The following is a 21,311-nucleotide window of genomic DNA, read 5'->3' as shown; positions in this document are numbered from 1 at the left end:
AGATAGATAGATATATATAGATAGATAGATATATATATATATATATATATATTATAGTCATACCTTGTTACAACGACTGTCGTTACTATAACATTAAAAACCAGTCGGCCACAAATTGTCGGGAACGAACGTACATCAATCTTATTCTGTTCATTACACCAGAATTCACACCTTCTAACACCGAGAGCAAATTGGGAACAAACATGCACCTAACGTCTAAAAACACCTCTTTACAATGACATTACATAATCACAGATGCTGTAGTACATTGGCAGTACACAGCCATTTGGCATCCTTGATCTCGTCGCAAGCCGACAGTCACATGATATCTGAGTTACCGATGCTAACTCTATAGACGTGTATTGCTTTTGAACATAAACCTTTCGTCATTCAATTAAAGGATTAACTTTAAAAAATCAAGTCTACCCTTACGGAAATAACTTATACAAACTTATACTGTAAGTGGAATATACTTTACTTATACACCATTTATAAGTGGCCTATAAGTTACCCATATATTGGTATAAGTGAAGTATCAGTGTGTATAAGTATAAGTGAAAAGAATGGTTAACTGATACATCACATATATTTCACCTATAAGTGGTTTATCAGTGGTATAAGTGAACTGGAATTAAGACATTTTTGTGTTTGTTTCTATAAATGAAATATAAGTGAACTATTAGTTTGGAGATAGTCCTTTTGCAAAGGAAATGATGTGTTCTAAATGAATGGGGAAAAAACTAAGTCCAAAACATTTTCATGGTTATTATTTAAAAATTCATAACTTCTCACAGGATTTATCAAATTCATTGGGAACAGTGGCTAAACAACCAAACATACATGTAACAGAATTTGATAGTATTTCCAATAATAATTTTAAAAAATTATTAATATTAATATTAATACACATGGTGCTATATGATTATATTTATCCTATGCTACCTCCTCACTTAAATAGACCCTCCAGACTCACCACCTGTCACAATAAATATCTGTAAAATTGTAGCTGCAGGGCAGGAGTGTGTGTGTGTGTGTGTGTGTGTGTATGTGTGGAGGTGAGCTCCATTTCAATGTTTATTACAGTATGGATTTATTTTATCTATTAATGGTAATTTGTATTTACATATAAAAAAAGTTAATTAACTTTAAAAAAAAATAAGAAAAAAAAAATCAAGAAAAAAACCCCCACAAGAAAAACAAAGACAACAACAATGACATCAGGAATTCAGATAGAAAAAGGGATTATTATGAGAGGTGCAAAATCCTGAGATTAATAGCCTTGCCATCTTAGGCAGTATGGTGCAACTTCAAAAGGACTTAATTCAGACACCACTGTGTGGGTCTCCAGCCAGTAGGAGGAAACCAAAGAAGAAAACCAAAATGGCGGCACCTGGACATTTTCTTTGTGCACATGTGTTTAGTTAAGACTATACCCCATGTCCGTGGAACAAGTCTATCATACAGGAAAACTAATTTGGTAAGTATCTGACTACATGTAGCACCTATTTCTTTTTTTTAACAGTTCATGTTTTTCATTTAAAAACCATGCATTACAATCATTGTTGGATTTTCAAATAGACAAAATGGCGTCAATTCCTTTGTCTGATAAATTCTCTTTATTTATGTTAATGCATGTGCATAGACATTTCATTTAGTGAATACAACTATACTAAAAGTTTAAACTAGTGCTGATTATAGTTATTTTGTCACATAAAGGTTTGGTGGTGGTGTTTATGTAACAGGGTTCAAAGGACGAAAACAACACGTCACGACGTTTGGAAATGATTTACTTCATAAACAGTTCATTATGACATTGCAAACAACGCCCTGCAAGAATAAAATATACAATATATAACAGGCATTCATTATAAATAATCACATGTATGCGTCATAAAAATCATCGTCATAAAAATAGTTCGATCATACATGTCAATCACAACATCATAAAAATATGTCCATCACAGGTCATCAATATTAAAAAAATATATATTAACATTTCAATTCGTATCCCATTAATGTCACGGTTATAAGTAACATCTACTAAAATATAGTATCTTCCTAATCAAACAATCTGTTTGATTAAACTAAACCTGAATAACCTTTTGGTCCACACCTACATGTATATGATAGATATCGGGATAATCAATTCCAAGGGGAGGTAATTACAATAATAACAAATGGTTGAGATTTAGTGAATACATTAACCTAATTGACTTAAAATAAATTACTGTGTAATGTTGTCAGAATAAAAAAATACTTTACTATATTAAATATTACAATTATGTTATAATGAGGTTTAGATTAATAATTAATTGAAATAACTGCTTGATTACTAACTAACTGTCAAACCCTGTATGTGGTACACGAGCGTAAACAATGCCGGTGGTCAACAAGACAGTGTGTGAAAACCTGGGGAATAAATTATAAACTATTAAGCATCATAAACTACAGATGCTTACAAACCTGCAACAAAATAAAACATTGGCACAGCATACACTCATAAATCATACACGCATATCTTCGTACAATTATGATAGTGGAAATATTAAAATAAGTTGATGTTTAAAATACAAACATATCTTTACGCTGAAGAATTAAGTGTTATTGATATAATATATTTATATGATTCCTTTTTAGAAATAATTTAAAACATTTAGTAGTTTGTTATACTTAGTCGTAGAACTCCTAGAACTTGCACAATTAGTTATATTATTATCAAAACAATGTAATCATTTATCTGCATTAATTCGCTAGTATGTGAGCAATATATTTATATATATTATTAATAATGTTTAACTAAAAGAAAGAAATTAATTTGTACCTATAATGTATTCTGATCTGTCGCCTGTCAAAACCCGTCAAACATGTCTGCTGTTCATGTAGTGCGTGCACGTGAAAAGCATGCAGTGCTATTAGCCAATCAGATAAAGGGTACCTGACTGAGAAAACTAATAGAATAAATACTATTTGGCAGACAACAATATCTGACAAATACCTGCGAAATATTAAAATAACAAATTACATATTTACACAATATTAAAACATCATCTGCCACATTTACATTTAAATATTATAAGTACTTAGTAGTAATTAATTAAAATATACTTGTAGTTTCCCTCTGTTACCAACAAACATGATTTTTCTTTCTTTTTTATGTCAAGGCAAATTTTAAAGTTTTTAAATCCATATGATCAATTAATAGCTTGGAAGTATTAATAAGTTATAATTTTTAATTATATAATTTTGATCATTGTGACCTGTCCCTCCATTTCCGGTAATGGAGGAACATTTGTGCCATTGTACATTGAAACAGTTTATGTGATAAAACCAACTTGAAAAGCATCATATATATATATACTGAACAAAATAAGAAACTTCCACTAACTTTGCTTGAAGTTGAACATAACTTGATGAAAACAAACCGGGGGAATAATTGTTATATATGCATTTAAAGAGTGTTCCATGATGCATCATTTGGTGCAAAAATCATGGCCATAGGTTAACAGAAACTGGGAGAAATTTTGACTTAATAACGGGTATGACCACCTCATGAATTGACCACTGCAGTGCATCGCAGGCGCATAGAATTGACTATTAAAGTGTTGATTTCTGCCTGTGGAATATTGTCCCATTCCTGAATGAGCGCTTGACGAAGTTCGTTGACGTTAGCGGGTGGGTTGGGACGACGCCTCAATCGTTTGTCCAGACTATACCAGACATGCCCAATGGGGTTGAGATCAGGACTTTTAGCGGGCCAGTCATCAATGAAATCAATGTTATTTGTCCTAAGAAAATTTACAGTGTCTCTAGCTGTATGAGAGGTGGCATTATCATGCTGAAAAATCGAGATGTTTGCGTTGTTATGGAACAGAGGAATGACGTGATGAGCGAGAATGTCATCGCGGTAACATTGAACATTTAAATTGCCATCAATGACTAGTGGTGAATGATAACCATGGGCAATGGCTGCCCAGACCATGACACAACCCCCACCCCCGAAACGATCTCGTTCAAGAACACAACAGTCAGCATAACGTTCATTTCTCCTACGGTAGACGCGCACCCTGCCATCACCACGTTGTAAAGAAAATCTGGATTCATCCGAAAAAAGAACGGTATTCCAGCGTCGCCGTATCCAACGAGTGTGTATACGTGCCCAATTAAGACGATGACGTTGCGTTAAAACACATCCGACGTAAGGATGTCGTGCATGTAAACCGTTCTCTCACAGACGATTACGAACAGTTTTCACACTGATTCGGTTATTATGAAGCCCAGGCGTGTTAGCAGCAGTAGCAGTGGCAGTTTGGAATTGATTGCGCAGATGCGTGTTCATGATATAGCGGTCTTGACCATGTGTTGTAATACGCGGACGTCCATGACGTGGCAAGTCGTTGGTGTTTCCTGCCGTTCGAAATCTTAAGCGAAGATTTCGTATCGCTCGACTAGAACTCCCAACATGCCTTGCAACGTCTTCTGTCGACATGCCAGCATCAAGCATGCCAATCGCCCGTTCGCGTAAATTATTGGGTATTCTTAGCATACTAAAAATGCTACAATGTAAAAAACGTTAATTTTTTTACAAATTTTGAAGCGTTTTCGTTCACTTGACAACAATGTCAGTAAGACAAGTAAAACAAATTGACCGAATACTACACGGGACATGTCGAACCATGCATGCACGTGCAAATTGAATTTCGCGTTGTCGACGATTAACAGTGCAAAAATAATCGATAAAATTTATGAATCCTGATAATACAGCTCAAGGCTAATACTACCTATATAATTTCATTACACAATGAATTCTTTAACACAACAAATACTATATGTACAAATCGGAAGTTTCTTTGTTTGTTCAGTATATATAACATCCTGGGTCAAGACAAATGCATGACCATATAGGTATTCTGACTTTAGAACAGTTTAATTAAATGATATTAACATGCAATGCTTGGGCTTAATAAATTAATATGTGTATTAAGCAAACATAAAAACTAACAAATATTTTTCATGTTACTGTTTAAAATGTCAGTCATTACAACTGCCCCCATTTCCCTTGGGCTTTTAATTAGCACTGTGTGAAGTAAATTAATTACTCCCAGTCTGCCAGAAGTAGAGATACACCTCCTTTTGATAAGACAGGTACAAAGTGATCAGGTGACAACTCCCATTCTCCTATAGACATTTTATTGCCCAAATTAGAAGAGCTATGTAATCCCTTTGTAAGGTGATATCTAAAGACTTCCAGTTCTTCCAGTGTTTGTGAATTGCAGAAGTTGATGAACATTACATAAATTATTTTAGTTCATTTAATCAAAATACATATATATATATATATATATATATATATATATATATATATATATATATATATGATGCTTTTCAAGTTGGTTTTATCACATAAACTGTTTCAATGTACAATGGCACAAATGTTCCTCCATTACCGGAAATGGAGGGACAGGTCACAATAATCAAAATTATATAATTAAAAATTATAACTTATTAATACTTCCAAGCTAATAATTGATCATATGGATTTAAAAACTTTAAAATTTGCCTTGACATAAAAAAGAAAGAAAAATCATGTTTGTTGGTAACAGAGGGAAACCACAAGTATATTTTAATTAATTACTACTAATTACTTTATGTGACAAAATAACTATAATCAGCACTAGTTTGAACTTTTAGTATAGTTGTATTCACTAAATGAAATGTCTATGCACATGCATTAACATAAATAAAGAGAATTTATCAGATAAAGGAATGACGCCATTTTGTCTATTTGAAAATCCAACAATGATTGTAATGCATGGTTTTTAAATGAAAAACATGAACTGTTAAAATAAAAAAATAGTTGCTACATGTAGTCAGATACTTACCAAATTAGTTTTCCTGTATGATAGACTTGTTCCACGGACATGAGGTATAGTCTTAACTAAACACATGTGCACAAAGAAAATGTCCAGGTACTGCCATTTTGGTTTTCTTCTTTGGTTTCCTCCTACTGGCTGGAGACCCACACAGTGGTGTCTGAATTAAGTCCTTTTGAAGTTGCACCATACTGCCTAAGATGGCAAGGCTATTAATCTCAGGATTTTGCACCTCTCATAATAATCCCTTTTTCTATCTGAATTCCTGATGTCATTGTTGTTGTCTTTGTTTTTCTTGTGGGGGTTTTTTTCTTGATTTTTTTTTTCTTATTTTTTTTTAAAGTTAATTAACTTTTTTTATATGTAAATACAAATTACCATTAATAGATAAAATAAATCCATACTGTAATAAACATTGAAATGGAGCTCACCTCCACACACACACACACACACACACACACACACATACACACACTCCTGCCCTGCAGCTACAATTTTACAGATATTTATTGTGACAGGTGGTGAGTCTGGAGGGTCTATTTAAGTGAGGAGGTAGCATAGGATAAATATAATCATATAGCACCATGTGTATTAATATTAATATTAATAATTTTTTAAAATTATTATTGGAAATACTATCAAATTCTGTTACATGTATGTTTGGTTGTTTAGCCACTGTTCCCAATGAATTTGATAAATCCTGTGAGAAGTTATGAATTTTTAAATAATAACCATGAAAATGTTTTGGACTTAGTTTTTTCCCCATTCATTTAGAACACATCATTTCCTTTGCAAAAGGACTATCTCCAAACTAATAGTTCACTTATATTTCACTTATAGAAACAAACAAAAAATGTCTTAATTCCAGTTCACTTATACCACTGATAAACCACTTATAGGTGAAATATATGTGGAGTATCAGTGATGTATCAGTTAACCATTCTTTTCACTTATACTTACCGTATACACACTGATACTTCACTTATACCAATATATGGGTAACTTATAGGCCACTTATAAATGGCGTATAAGTAAAGTATATTCCACTTATAAGTTTGTATAAGTTATTTCCGTAAGGGTTGGTATGTGTTATCCTGTCTGTAGGATAGTGCATATAAATGATCACTTGCTACTATTGACGCCCAATAGCCGATGATTAATAAATCGATATAATGACAATTTCGATATAACGACAAAGTGACCCAGGGACGAATGTGATCGTTGTAACGAGGTCTGACTATATATCATTAAAATTTAAACATTAAATTCAATATAAATTGCGATATTGCAGAAAGTACTCATCAAATGTGAGTAAAAATTCTAACGGACAAGTTACAAAATGCAACTACCAGTCCAACGGGCGATCTGTCTTTTTCTGACTTGCTGTAATTTTATTTTAATTTTTTTTAATTTATTGTCCCCAGAAACAAGAGCAATGTCAAAAAAAAGAAAGAAATATCTTATTTAAAAAATGCACTCAACACATTTTATTTACGGTTATATGGCGTCAGACATATGGTGAAGGACCACACAGATATTGAGAGAGGAAACCCGCTGTCGCCACTTCATGGGCTACTCTTTTCGATCATCAGCAAGGAATCTTTTATATGCACCATCCCACAGACAGGGTAGTACATACCACAACCTTTGATATACCAGTTGTGGTGCACTGGCTGGAACGAGAAATAGCCCAATGGGCCCACCAACGGGGATCGATCCCAGATCGACCGCACATCGAGTGAGTGCTTTACCATTGGGCTATGTCCCGCCCCAGAGCAATGTCAAGGTTGGGGGCCTTCAATCATTACTGTACACAATTTTTATGCTGTATACAATTTTTTTTAATTTATTATTTACAATGTACCATATGAAGTATAATTAACTTGTTTTCGTGTAATATAAAAGACTTCTTTGAAAATATATAGATAAATCAAATTCAAACACTTCCCCCACCCAAACCCCCCCACCAATGTTTTTTTTTTTTAGAAGTATTATTAATATTTTTTGCATTGAAACCGCAACACTTACTTGTCTGAACTTTATTGTTAGTGAAAATGTTTTCAAACTGGGAAGAAAAACCTCACAAATGAACGAAAAGCAGACTGTGCAAGAGGAAACAAACCAAACGGAATTTGAAGTCTAACACAGTTAAGTACATATATGTTCACTGTGACCCAAATAGGATTAATGCCTATCAAGCATCAAAATAAGTGGAGAATGGTTGTTCAGGTTGCCAGGAGGTTAAAGTCAAGAAAGTCGAATGGTCGTTCAGGTTACCAGGAGGTTACGGTCAAGAAAGTCGAACAGTACTGCATTCTCCATAAAATCATATTAAACTAAAACTGCACTGTATGGTAAAATGTTTATCAACGATTCAACTGAGTATTATTTAGATAAACACATAAATGTCTAGGCTCACACCAGCCTATCCCAATTCGCTATGGGCTAATGGAAATATCATCTGGCAAACAAAATATTTCTCGTATCACCAAACTGGTGAAAATGAAATCTGACATCAGGGGATTAATAGAATTCTTCATATGTGGTCATGTAGGATAGAAAACGTACATCCGAGGTGGTGGAAATTTTAACCCGGGACGAGGCTTGCCAAGTCCCATGGTCAAAATTTCCACCACCGAAAGTGTACTTTTTCTATTCCACTTGACCGCATATGATGGAGTCTTTTTCTCTCATTCATTCGATAAATAATTATTTTACATGAACAAACAAAGATGGCTGAAAAAGTAACTTCTTTATTTGACCATTTTATGATAAATAAACTACACTATCATATTTGCTGCGGCTGTTTCATGTGTTGAATACAATTTAACACTACAAATTAACAAGATAGCTTTTATAATGAAGGTTATAATAACAAATATCAATCTAAAACTAACCAACTCGCATTAATATGATGTCATGTGTACAATAGATTATTATACGAACTTGTATGTCGTACTGATTTTATGAAACGGGTGTCAGGATTATTGTAATACATGAATTCTGACACGAGTTCAGTAAAATCAGTACGATTCACACACAGGTGTAATATACTGTCAAAGAAGAAACGCATAGGCGAAATATTCATGGAATTATCTCTTTAATACAAAGTGGCATAATTTTGTTATTTATGATCGTATCACAGTCAAATTTGACATAAGTATGTGACAATGTTCTTGCTATAGACTGACGGCAGTGGAGGCATTTTCATCACCAAACAGCGTCGCACGAGGGCGCTGAAATCAGTACCTTGTGTGGCTACCAGCAGCAGCAATCGCTGCGCAACATCTGCTTGGCATAAACTGAAAGAGTCTCTGAATCCAGGCACGTGGAATCCTAGCCCATTCATCCTGCAGTGCTTGTCCTACTGAAAGTTCTCTCTGTCCAAAATGGGAAGCATGTGACGGCGAAGAATTTCATCCCGGTAGCGTACAGCTGTCAGTTTGCCTTGTACGAACACAAGTTAACTTCTGCCTGTGTATGAGATGGCTCCCCACATCATGACACTCCCTCCATCGAATCTGTCAACTTTGGCGACGCAATTGTTGGCAAAACGTTCATTGCGGCGTCTGTAAACACATTGTAGTCCATCACGTCGATGTAGAAGGAAACGTGACTCGTCGCTGAACCATACTAGTCGCCAGTTTCCCAAGTTTCACCCCTGTACATTCGTGCACCAGCGAACATGTAAATGTCGATGTTGACGTCACAGGATGGGGCTAACATACTGTCTTCTAGTATGTATATGTCATGGTACATAATTGATCAAAGAGAACAGTAATATATTAATAGATATACCTCGTAGGCCATATGACAGGCACCACCAAAAATATTTCCAGGTCTTTAAAACCAAATCGGACATACAAGTAACCACATACATGTACATACAGAGAAATATATATACATGTATAATAACAGGATATACACAAAGTGAATGCATTACAACCTTTAATTATTAAAGGTGCTATGTCAAAGTTGCAGTAATGGCAGTTCTCGCCAAAAATATTGATTAATTTTTGCTTTCAAACATATAAAGTTTATACTTTAAGCTATATTCCTATAAAAATTACAACCAAATAATTATTTTTACCAGTAGAAAAAAAAGTATTTTAGGGGGAAATGTTGAGTATATCACGTGCATTAACTATTGACTATTGAGGTCACTGTTTTATCGTACACATTCAGCACACTAAGTTTTTTCCATAATTCTTTGCAGACAGCTGACAATGAAACAGATGTGACCATGCTATATTTAGCCACAAATTATTTGGGAAACCCCTCTTGTCCAATACAAGAATTTTAAACTTATTATTCCTGAGTTAATTATGGAAAGATTATGCGTGTGCTAGATTAATTTGTAGTTATTTATTACAAATAAATGTGAAAATATCAAAATATTGTAGTATCAACTTTGACATAGGACCTTTAATTGTCTTGAGTACCCGGTAAGTGAGTTGTTAATTAAACTAGATAAGCATCTTACAGAGAATGTTGATAAGCCTTATGTAACAGTCGAAGTCTTATGTAACAGTAATCGTCTAATTAAAAATAAAAAAGTGTTGTGGGGAAAAATAGGAGGGCCAAAAAAATGTTCAACCAATTTTTATTGCACTGACTTTCTGTGACACCCACAAATAATTTCTTGGTGGTTTTTTTCAAGCCTAAAAAATGACATTTGTAACTTTCATTTCCTTTTATAAACCAACTTTCAATAATAATATTTAGTATTTGTTGTGATCATTCTGTCCAAAAAATTTCAGATTTGGCTAAAACAAATTTGAACTTTTAGCCAAATATGCTAATCTAAAAAAAAAGCTTGAGTGAGCCCAGCACAATAATAATAATAATAATGGAAATATAAATATGTTTTAACCTATAGTATAGGTTACCAGGAGTGTATATTGTAACACTAGATAATGACATAATGAAAAGTAGGTTAAAAACATGGTCAAAACATTGCAGATTGCACATGTAGGCATCAGCCTTTCACCAACAGTTTTTTTGCTTGATGGTACAAAGTGTGTTGTAAAAGGATTGTACAAAAGTAGGACACCTGCTTCAGAATTGCATGATGCCAGGCTTTTATGACCAATGTTTCTAGACTCCAATAATTGGCACCATTCCCCACCTTTCCTCAAAAGCTATATCGTTTTTTATTCCCAATTTTGGAGTAAAAAATTCACAATCAGTGTAAATAATTCTCATTTTTTATTGTTATATAAAGGCATATTTTGAAAACAATACATAAGACTAGATATTAATTTGAATAAATATAAGTATATGTATAGCATTAGTCTTTTCAATTCAAACAAGGCTGACTAAGATGTTTTTTAAATGAAACTGAAAATTCCCAATTTTTTTTAAAACAACGTTAAAATTCCCAAAAGTCAAAGCCATGGGTGTGCAGTTAAATTTTAGAAATAAACCCTGGGTGCACGTCTGTCCATGCTACTGGAGGTGACTATAGGTTTTGTCACCATCCGTCTGTCCCACTTACCATTTTCTGGACTTTTTTTTTCACAGTACCTCAAAATATTGAGCTGAAATGTTGTGTATAGCTTTATCATGTTACGTTACAGATCAGGTTTGATTTTCATGGGTTTTTGTTTTACAGAGTTATGGCCCTTGAACTTAGGAGATATGAAACTGTGTTGGGTTCAGAGTGGGACATGTATTGCTTCAGCAGTACTCTCAGAGCTCTTGTTTATATTAACACTTGTGATGTTCGACTCCGATAGAGTGTAGGGGCGAGGCGTAGTCCAGTGGTACAGCGTTCGCTTGATGCGCGGTCCATTTGGGATCAATCCCTGTCAGTGGGCCCATTGCGCTATTTCTCGCTCCAGCCAGTGCACCACGACTGGTACATCAAAGGCCGTGGTATGTGCTATCCTGTCTATGGGATGGTGCATATAAAAGATCCCTTGCTGCTAATTGAAAAGAGTAGTCCATAAAGTGGCAACAGCAGGTTTCCTCTCTCAATATCTGTGTGGTCCTTAACCATATGTCTGACACCATATAACCGTAAATAAAATGTGTTGAGTGCATCGTTAAATAAAACATTTCCTTCCTTCCTTCCGATAGAGTGGGTATAAAAGTTTGTTGAAATCTGGTTTGGGATAACATTTTACCAAAATGTAAGCTAAGCATCCTCCACTGAGTCCTGGCATGGTTGAAGGATGACGTGTCCATGCGAGACATCAACAAGTGCGCCATTCCGGCAACCAATGGCTGCAATCTGAGCACTTCTGTGTCACTGGTAGACCAACAGAGCAATTCACCCCGCTCCAGACACATCTAGATCATGTGGCCTGTAACATTACAGGGCTCATCCTGGATCAAAAATACCTATTACAGGGCACAAATGTAATGACGCCACTGATGGCAATTGCTGTCATTGGAATATAAATTGCCATTGTAAAGCTCCTTAATGACGATAAATATATACGTCTACATACTGCATCTATTTGCTGCAAAAGCCACTTTAAAAAAATTTGCCATAGGCAGGCTCAAAATTGCTATTGGTGGGCCGTTTTACCCACAGCATTTTAAAAAACCCACAATTTGTCAGAGCCAAATTCTTATGTTCGAGCCCAGGCTGCTATATAACAAAACAATTTGTCAAATAGGATTTTTACTAGCCATAATAAAAATGTTTTAGCCAAAAATGTTTTTGGCTGTATAGTAAAGAGTATTTAAATATCAACATGAAAGTGTATCTTTTTCAGCAAACTCAAATAAAAACAGCTCATGTTATAATTTCTATATTTAAAATAAGCAAACATCATTACGTTGTATTCTGGATGACATTGTTTCTTGTTAGTGGTCACGAGATCACTAACTGAACATGTGGTAAATATATGTGTGAGGTGACAGATGGATCACATACCCAGACGTTCACTTAGCTTAGCTAAAATATTAGCCAATGGCTCATTTGGCTACCGACAGCGCAAGCCCTGAAAATGTATTGAATTTCTAGGTTATGTATCCCCTGCAATTATGAAAATGTCCATGTCCAAAAACATGCCATTGTAAAAAAAAAAAAACTTGAGTAGTCCAAGGCAAAAAAGTGCCGTGGAGAAGTAAAACCTCGACGACATTGCCGATTGCTGAGGGCAATTGCTGGGGTTGTGGCTTGCATTATTTTAAAGTAAAACCTCGACGACATTGCCGATTGCTGAGGGCAATTGCTGGGGTTGTGGCTTGCATTATTTTAAAGTAAAACCTCGAACGACATTGCCGATTGCTGAGGGCAATTGCTGGGGTTGTGGCTTGCATTATTTTAAAGTAAAACCTCGACGACATTGCCGATTGCTGAGGGCAATTGCTGGGGTTGTGGCTTGCATTATTTTAAAGTAAAACCTCGACGACATTGCCGATTGCTGAGGGCAATTGCTGGGGTTGTCGCTTGCATTATTTTAAAGTAAAACCTCGACGACATTGCCGATTGCTGAGGGCAATTGCTGGGGTTGTGGCTTGCATTATTTTAAAGTAAAACCTCGACGACATTGCCGATTGCTGAGGGCAATTGCTGGGGTTGTAGCTTGCATTATTTTAAAGCTAAAATACCATGATGTGTTTTCAATGTGGGTCAGTATATCGTTTTAGGCATGCAGATTGAGCCTCATTTTGGGGGTTAAGTGGCAACTTCCGTACTACGAGCTAATTTTGGTATTTCTTGATAGTATATGTCCTGACTCTCTTACAGATGAAAATTACCCAGAATTCCTGTGGGGGAAACATTCTCAAATGATGTCATCACAATGGCAACCATTTTCTTCATATATTTCAAATTCCCTATAAAAACATAAAATTTCATCCACATGTTATTCATTGCCTTGATTTTCAACTTTTAATATGAACCACTTGTCCGAGATACATTGTAGTTGTCAGCTTGAATTGCCAAGATAGCTGCTATATGTAAAAAAGCCTATTAGTACCAATATCTCATGACTCGTGTCACCTAGGATAGTAATTGTTTTGTCTAACCTTAGGGGCAAGGAACGCAGTTATATTATTCAAAATATCACCAGATAGATTTTTGTAAAAGGAACGAAATATAGAGAAAACTCTGTTGTGTGTTACCTACTTGCCAACTTCTCGCTTTAATATTATTTTCTAGACAGACTTTAAGAAGACAAAGTATATGGCAATCTATTTATTCATGGACCATTCCAGTCTGTCAGTTTACTTTTTCCAAAGAAAGCAAAATAGTGTCACATCATCTGAAGCTTTTTGCAGAGGCATGGTCGTGCATTTGTCTTGACCCAGGATGTCATATATACTGAACAAAAAAAGAAACTTCCGATTTGTACATATAGTATTTGTTGTGTTAAAGAATTCATTGTGTAATGAAATTATATAGGTAGTATTAGCCTTGAGCTGTATTATCAGGATTCATAAATTTTATCAATTATTTTTGCACTGTTAATCGTCGACAACGCGAAATTCAATTTGCACGTGCATGCATGGTTCAACATGTCCCATGTAGTATTCGGTCAATTTGTTTTACTTGTCTTACTGACATTGTTGTCAAGTGAACGAAAACGCTTCAAAATTTGTAAAAAAATTAACGTTTTTTACATTGTAGCATTTTTAGTATGCCAAGAATACCCAATAATTTACGTGAACGAGTGATTGGCATGCTTGATGCTGGCATGTCGACAGAAGACGTTGCAAGGCATGTTGGGAGTTCTAGTCGAGCGATACGAAATCTTCGCTTAAGATTTCGAACGACAGGAAACACCAACGACTTGCCACGTCGTGGACGTCCGCGTGTTACAACGCGTGGTCAAGACTGCTATATCATGAACACACATTTGCGCAATCGATTCCAAACTGCCACTGCTACTGCTGCTAACACACCTGGGCTTCATAATAACCGAATCAGTGGGCAAACTGTTCGTAATCGTCTGCGGGAGAACGGTTTACATGCACGACGTCCTTACGTTGGATGCGTTTTAACGCAACGTCATCGTCTAAATCATCTTAATTGGGCACGTGTACACACTCGTTGGATACGGCGACGCTGGAATACCGTTCTTTTTTCGGATGAATCCAGATTTTCTTTACAACGTGGTGATGGCAGGGTGCGCGTCTATCGTAGGAGAAATGAACGTTATGCTGACTGTTGTGTTCTTGAACGAGATCGTTTCGGGGGTGGGGGTTGTGTCATGGTCTGGGCAGCCTCTCATACAGCTAGAGACACTGTAAATTTTCTTAGGACAAATAACATTGATTTCATTGATGACTGGCCTGCTAAAAGTCCTGATCTCAACCCCATCGAGCATGTCTGGTATAGTCTGGACAAACGATTGAGGCGTCATCCCAACCCACCCGCTAACGTCAATGAACTTCGTCAAGCGCTCATTCAGGAATGGGACAATATTCCACAGGCAGAAATCAACACTTTAGTCAATTCTATGTGCCTGTGATGCACTGCAGTGGTCAATTCAAGAGGTGGTCATACCCGTTTTTTTAACCCCTACCACACTTGGTCAAAAGTTCTCCCAGTTTCTGTTAATCTATGGCCATGATTTTTGCACCAAACGATGCATCATGGAACACTCTTTAAACGCATATATAACAATTATTCCCCCGGTTTGTTTTCATCAAGTTATGTTCAAGCAAAGTTAGCGGAAGTTTCTTATTTTGTTCAGTATATATATACAATTTAGTGTCTGCTTCACGAACTTTTCTCCTGTGAATACTTTGATTGCAGTTTATCATATATGTGTCCTATGTCACAGCAATGCGGTCAGCACTGGGTGCGTTTATGGGTGTCTCCTGATTGGGGAATGATTACCTGATCGACACTGCAGGTTCCGTGTATCCTGAGCTCGGGTGATACTGAGATGGCTCAGCTGACAGTAAGCATGGAACACAACCCTGACAAATAGTCCCATATAGAATTGGAAGCAGTGCACTTTCACCGTTCATCTCAACATCATCCATATATTTATGTCAAAAAAAACAAAGAAAAGAAGAAGAAAAAAGACGTGGTCAGCATACTCACCAATGTTCTAGGAAATTGGGCTGACATTTTACGTGATTCAACCAACAAACAGGATATTTTTGTATTTCTGACCTCAAAACTTGCCACTGTAGAGTGCACTGGAGATAAGAAAATAATCATGACATCTCGTGTAGCAGTTATTCTTTGAGGAACTCTTCGTTCAATGCTGCAGTGTGACAACGGTGAATTGGACACCACACTTTAATTCATGTGCAGGAGGTTATTCTGAACGGCTGTAGCAACTCTCTTGTGTGCACTGTTGACACAGATGTGTGTGTCATCCTAATTGACAAGTTCCATCATTTGATTACCTTGGGTTAAAATGTGAACATATGGGTTGCCTTTGGTACAGGTAAATACTTTACATATCAAATCAATGGAATATATGACATCCTGAGTAAAGAGAAATACCTGGCACTGTTTCTTTTTCACCTCTACTTTCACCTCTACTTTCTTTGGAAAAGATAAAATGACTGCCTGGGATGCATGGACTGCTACCCTGGTGTGACCCATGCCTTTTACCCAACACTCTTGTCTTTGAATTACATTTCACTGTAGATGCAAATGCTCCACACTTCCAACTACTGGAACACTTTGGAGTAAACTTGTATTAAGTGTTGTTTTCAGTGCCCATCAAGCTGGAATATGGTTCCTCAGTAGACAGAATGAAAAATTGCATCCGTTTTTTGATAAGCCAGTCCTGCCTTCCTATGTATAATACCCAAAGCCTGTAGTGTTGTTACAAGAGAGTTAAGTGGATGTAGTGCTAGATGTGCAGTCAAAAAAGCCAGATACACTAGATGTTTGTTTTTTACTGTGGTAAGTAAAATGTTCTTTAGAAACTTCATACATGTGCATGGTGTATAAAATCAGTAAAGCATATTGAATGATATATACATGAACATATTGCATTTCTTGATACGGTTAATCTTTGCAGTGACAACATTCTATTCTTTATTTCCAAATGAAGTTCTCATGAATAAATAAGTCACCTTGTACTTTGTCTTCTTAAAGAACAGAATGATACCAAAGCAAGACACTGGTAAAACACAATGAACTTTACAGCTTTACATACATTTCTTGAATTACTGAATTACTAAGTCATGCACGGTGCTAGATAAATCTGTCAAGCCCCCCGGTGCTGGATGATTTCTACATATGCCTGGTGCCATAACTCCTGGTTTATGATTGACGCCATAACTCGTGGTTTATGATTGACGCCATAACTCGTGGTTTATGATTGACGCCATAACTCGTGGTTTATGATTGACGTCATCGTTAGAATTCTGTTGAATTACATATTCCCCAAGTTGCCATTTCACGTTGGATCTTTGTTTTAAAAATATTTAAACAAATTAATATTTTTAAATTTTTTTATGGTTAAGTTGTTACATTTTATGTTGTTGCTTAATACTATGTATGATTAATTGAATTTGTAGGTGTATGTTTATGAATCATTCTAGAATAAACAAACTGTATCATATAAAATTAATGTTTTGTTACTGTAACAGTGTAATTAAATGGGCAAGAAAAAAGATCAATCACCGTCATGAAGTGTAGATGAGGTAGTTTCCAACCCTCTGGACAAAATGTTTCTGTAAGGGCCTCGGTAAACATCAGCCCTCACAAAAAACATTTTGATCCTCGGGTTGGAACTGACATACCTACACCTCATGCATAATGGTGATAGATTCTGTTAGTACTCCATGTATGACTCTGTGAAGATATGTACATCGCACAACGTTACAATTACTTGTTCATCCTGAAGGTGATGCTCACCTTCCAGACAAGTATTTGTAATAAAGATCTGTACAATGACTTCATACACCAGAGTAAGAGCAAGAACTCTTGTGGGATGAAACTACTTTCTGGCTAGTATACTAGAAGTGATTGCAGGGGCATATATATGTAGTTGTGTGTGTGGTAGTATTATATGTCTGCATGTGTAGGAGTGTTTGAAAGAAAGTTGTTATCATACATAGCTATAGCTGTCATCCAAAATACTCTTTTGATGAAATTAGCGCTGGTATAGTTCTTGTGTAGATACAGTCGGACACTAAATGTCAGGAAGCAAAATAGTAAAGAAGTATTTTTAAAATGAATTTATTAGTAGTTGCCAAGGCATTGAAACGGATATGGCTTATTTTCAGTTAATCTTACTTGCTGGTGTATAAAAATAAAGCATCATCGCTAAGAAACAGTATTATTGGCCTGGAGACAGCTATATTTGAAGAGCTGTTTATGGTCTAAAACCTTATTAATACTCAGAAATGAATAGTTCTTTCACTGTATTAAAACATGTTCAACCTTTCTAAAGGCTTAAAATGTCAAAGAAATGAAGAGAACGAAAACACTGTATAGCATAGATGCAAAAACATGAAAACTGAGGCGGCCATCTGATGTCGCTATTTGACACCATTGGTATTGTGGGTAATTTTTAGCCAGGAGAGAGCTAGGACAAATACTATCAAAAAATACCAAAATTGGCTGGTAGTACGATAGTTTTTACTTGAACCATTTTTAGAGCACTTTTGGGCAATCTCCTGCATGCCTAATTCACACATGTTCTCACAAAGAGAAGATTTTCACACTATGTCATGTAGGTTAGGTTTTATTCAACATAACATGTATTATTGTTACAGGTTCTCTCACAAAGAGAAGATTTTCACACTACATGTAGGTTAGGTTTTATTCAACACAACATGTATTATTGTTACAGGCTCTCACAAAGAGAAGATGATCACACTACATGTAGATTAGGTTTTATTCAACATAACATGTATTATTGTTACAGGTTCTCTCACAAAGAGAAGATGTTCACACTACATGTAGGTTAGGTTTTATTCAACATAACATGTATTATTGTTACAGGTTCTCACAAAGAGAATTTGTTCACACTACATGTAGGTTAGGTTTTATTCAACATAACATGTATTATTGTTACAGGTTCTCACAAAGAGAATTTGTTCACACTACATGTAGGTTCGGTTTTATTCAAAATAACATGTATTATTGTTACAGGTTCTCACAAAGAGAAGATGTTCACACTACATGTAGGTTAGGTTTTATTCAACATAACATGTATTATTGTTACAGGTTAGGTTTTATTCAAAATAACATGTATTATTGTTACAGGTTCTCACAAAGAGAATGTGTTCACACTACATGTAGGTTAGGTTTTATTCAACATAACATGTATTATTGTTACAGGTTCTCACAAAGAGAAGATGTTCACACTACATGTAGGTTAGGTTTTATTCAAAATAACATGTATTATTGTTACAGGTTCTCACAAAGAGAAGATGTTCACACTACATGTAGGTTAGGTTTTATTCAACATAACATGTATTATTGTTACAGGCTCTCACAAAGAGATGTTCACACTACATGTAGGTTAGGTTTTATTCAACATAACATGTATTATTGTTACAGGCTCTCACAAAGAGATGTTCACACTATATGTAGGTTAGGTTTTATTCAACATAACATGTATTATTGTTACAGGTTCTCACAAAGAGAAGATGTTCACACTACATGTAGGTTAGGTTTTATTCAACATAACATGTATTATTGTTACAGGCTCCCACAAAGAGAAGATGTTCACACAACATGTAGATTAGGTTAGGTTAGGTTTTATTCAACATAACATGTATTATTGTTACAGGCTCTCACAAAGAGATGTTCACACTACATTAGTATTAGTCCCCTACCAGTGCAAGCGAGGCTGTAGCAGTACTCTGACAATGCTTGTTGTTACAGGTTCCCACAAGGAGAAGATGGCCAAGCTGGTTGAGACCGGCCCTCCGCCCATGAAGCCCGGTCGCCTCTATGTCAACCCAAAGGAAGAGGATCAGATGGTAGGAGGTCTTCATGTCTCATTACAGGCTCTAATCTAGACAGTGATATCGATATGTCTTTTTTTCTCATAACAGTTGGCTCAAGCAGTAGTGAGATTTAAAAGTCATTGTAATATTTGGACCCGATCTGATTTCAGAAAGAAAAAAGATCACACATGTATTTCACTTGGCACTGTTGGTCCATTGTTTCAATTTGTCTCAAGACATCAAGACAGTAAACTGGCCTCGGTGGCGTTGTGGTTAGGCCATCGGTCAACAGGCTGGTAGGTACTGGGTTCGGATCCCAGTCGAGGCATGGGATTTTTAATCCAGATACCGACTCCAAACCCTGAGTGAGTGCTCCGCGAGGCTCAGTGGGTAGGTGTAAACCACTTGCACGGACCAGTGATCCATAACTGGTTCAACAAAGGCCATGGTTTGTGCTATCCTGCCTGTGGGAAGTGCAAATAAAAGATCCCTTGCTGCTAATCGGAAAGAGTAGCCCATGAAGTGGCGACAGCAGGTTTCATCTCAAAATCTGTGTGGTCTTTAACCATATGTCTGACGCCATATAACCGTAAATAAAATGTGTTGAGTGCGTCGTTAAATAAAACATTTCTTTCTTTCTTTCTTTCAAGACAGTAATGTCTTAATAAGATGGTTCGCTTTGCCCATTTTTATCCAACTTGTGACAAGGGATAAGTTGCTTATAGTTTTTCATTCCTAGATTATTGCTGCATTCATTGGTATTCAATGTAAAGCCCTTAAAGTAGGGGTGGGATGTAGCTCAGTGGTAGCGTGCTCACTCGTAGGATCGATCCCTGTTAGTGGACTCTTTGTATTTCCCCATGCATCCCATCCAGTCTCCATGTACATGTCCCAACGTTTGTGGTACAGTCATAAGGATCATTTTGTTTTCAAAATTTTAATTGGCGACAGTTGTTAATCCATTTGAAAATAGATTTGCAAGTATTATAAATTTATTTTTTAATGTTTACTTGTTACCAGTACTATATGTATACATGTATATTCATGCAGAAAAGACATGTTTTGAGTTTCATCACCACACTTTATACTTGAAATTTGTTCAGCTGTTGCCGATGTATGTGAATATGTAATACGGTCACGCTCGCATTGAAACCAATTTTTTTAAAGCCAGTTTTCAGATATGTAGAGTATATTTTTGAAAATTATTAAAATGTGTTTTATTTAAGGAATATTTTATTAGCCAAAGAGTAAATGTTGTAGCCACTTACTACAGAATTAGCAATTGACTAATATGGCAATGTACAGGGTGACCCTGATTTTAAAAAAAATATTAGTTTGCAAATTTGATAGTCGCAAAAATTATGACGGACTCATAACTTTTATAGCTTTCAAGACTGACAGTCTAAATTTAAACAGAAAAACAGCAAATGAAGATTTCTTCCAGGTTTTTATCATTTTGAGGTTTGATTCATTATGAAAGGTTCCGATCAGTTTATCTCTGAACTAATGTGTTCAAATATCATACGCAAAATGCAAAACTTGTGATAAAATTAAATTTTCTTATGTTTTATCAATAATATTTGGTAGGGCTTGATGAATTGTTGT

At 35.7% G+C, this 21,311-nt stretch overlaps 1 protein-coding gene across 1 annotated transcript in view; it reads left to right on the top strand.

The window, feature by feature from the left end:
- Nucleotides 1–21,311, top strand: part of LOC121390428 (probable cation-transporting ATPase 13A3) — an 86,508-nt gene that overhangs the window by 5,378 nt on the left and 59,819 nt on the right. Inside the window, 1 exon segment of the mRNA XM_041522239.1 lies at nt 19,642–19,739. Coding sequence (XP_041378173.1) covers nt 19,642–19,739 — 98 coding nt within the window.

The sequence above is a fragment of the Gigantopelta aegis genome, chromosome 15, assembly GCF_016097555.1.
Source record: "Gigantopelta aegis isolate Gae_Host chromosome 15, Gae_host_genome, whole genome shotgun sequence".
Taxonomy (NCBI): Eukaryota; Metazoa; Mollusca; class Gastropoda; order Neomphalida; family Peltospiridae; genus Gigantopelta; species Gigantopelta aegis.
This window is presented reverse-complemented; position numbering and strand designations above follow the sequence as displayed.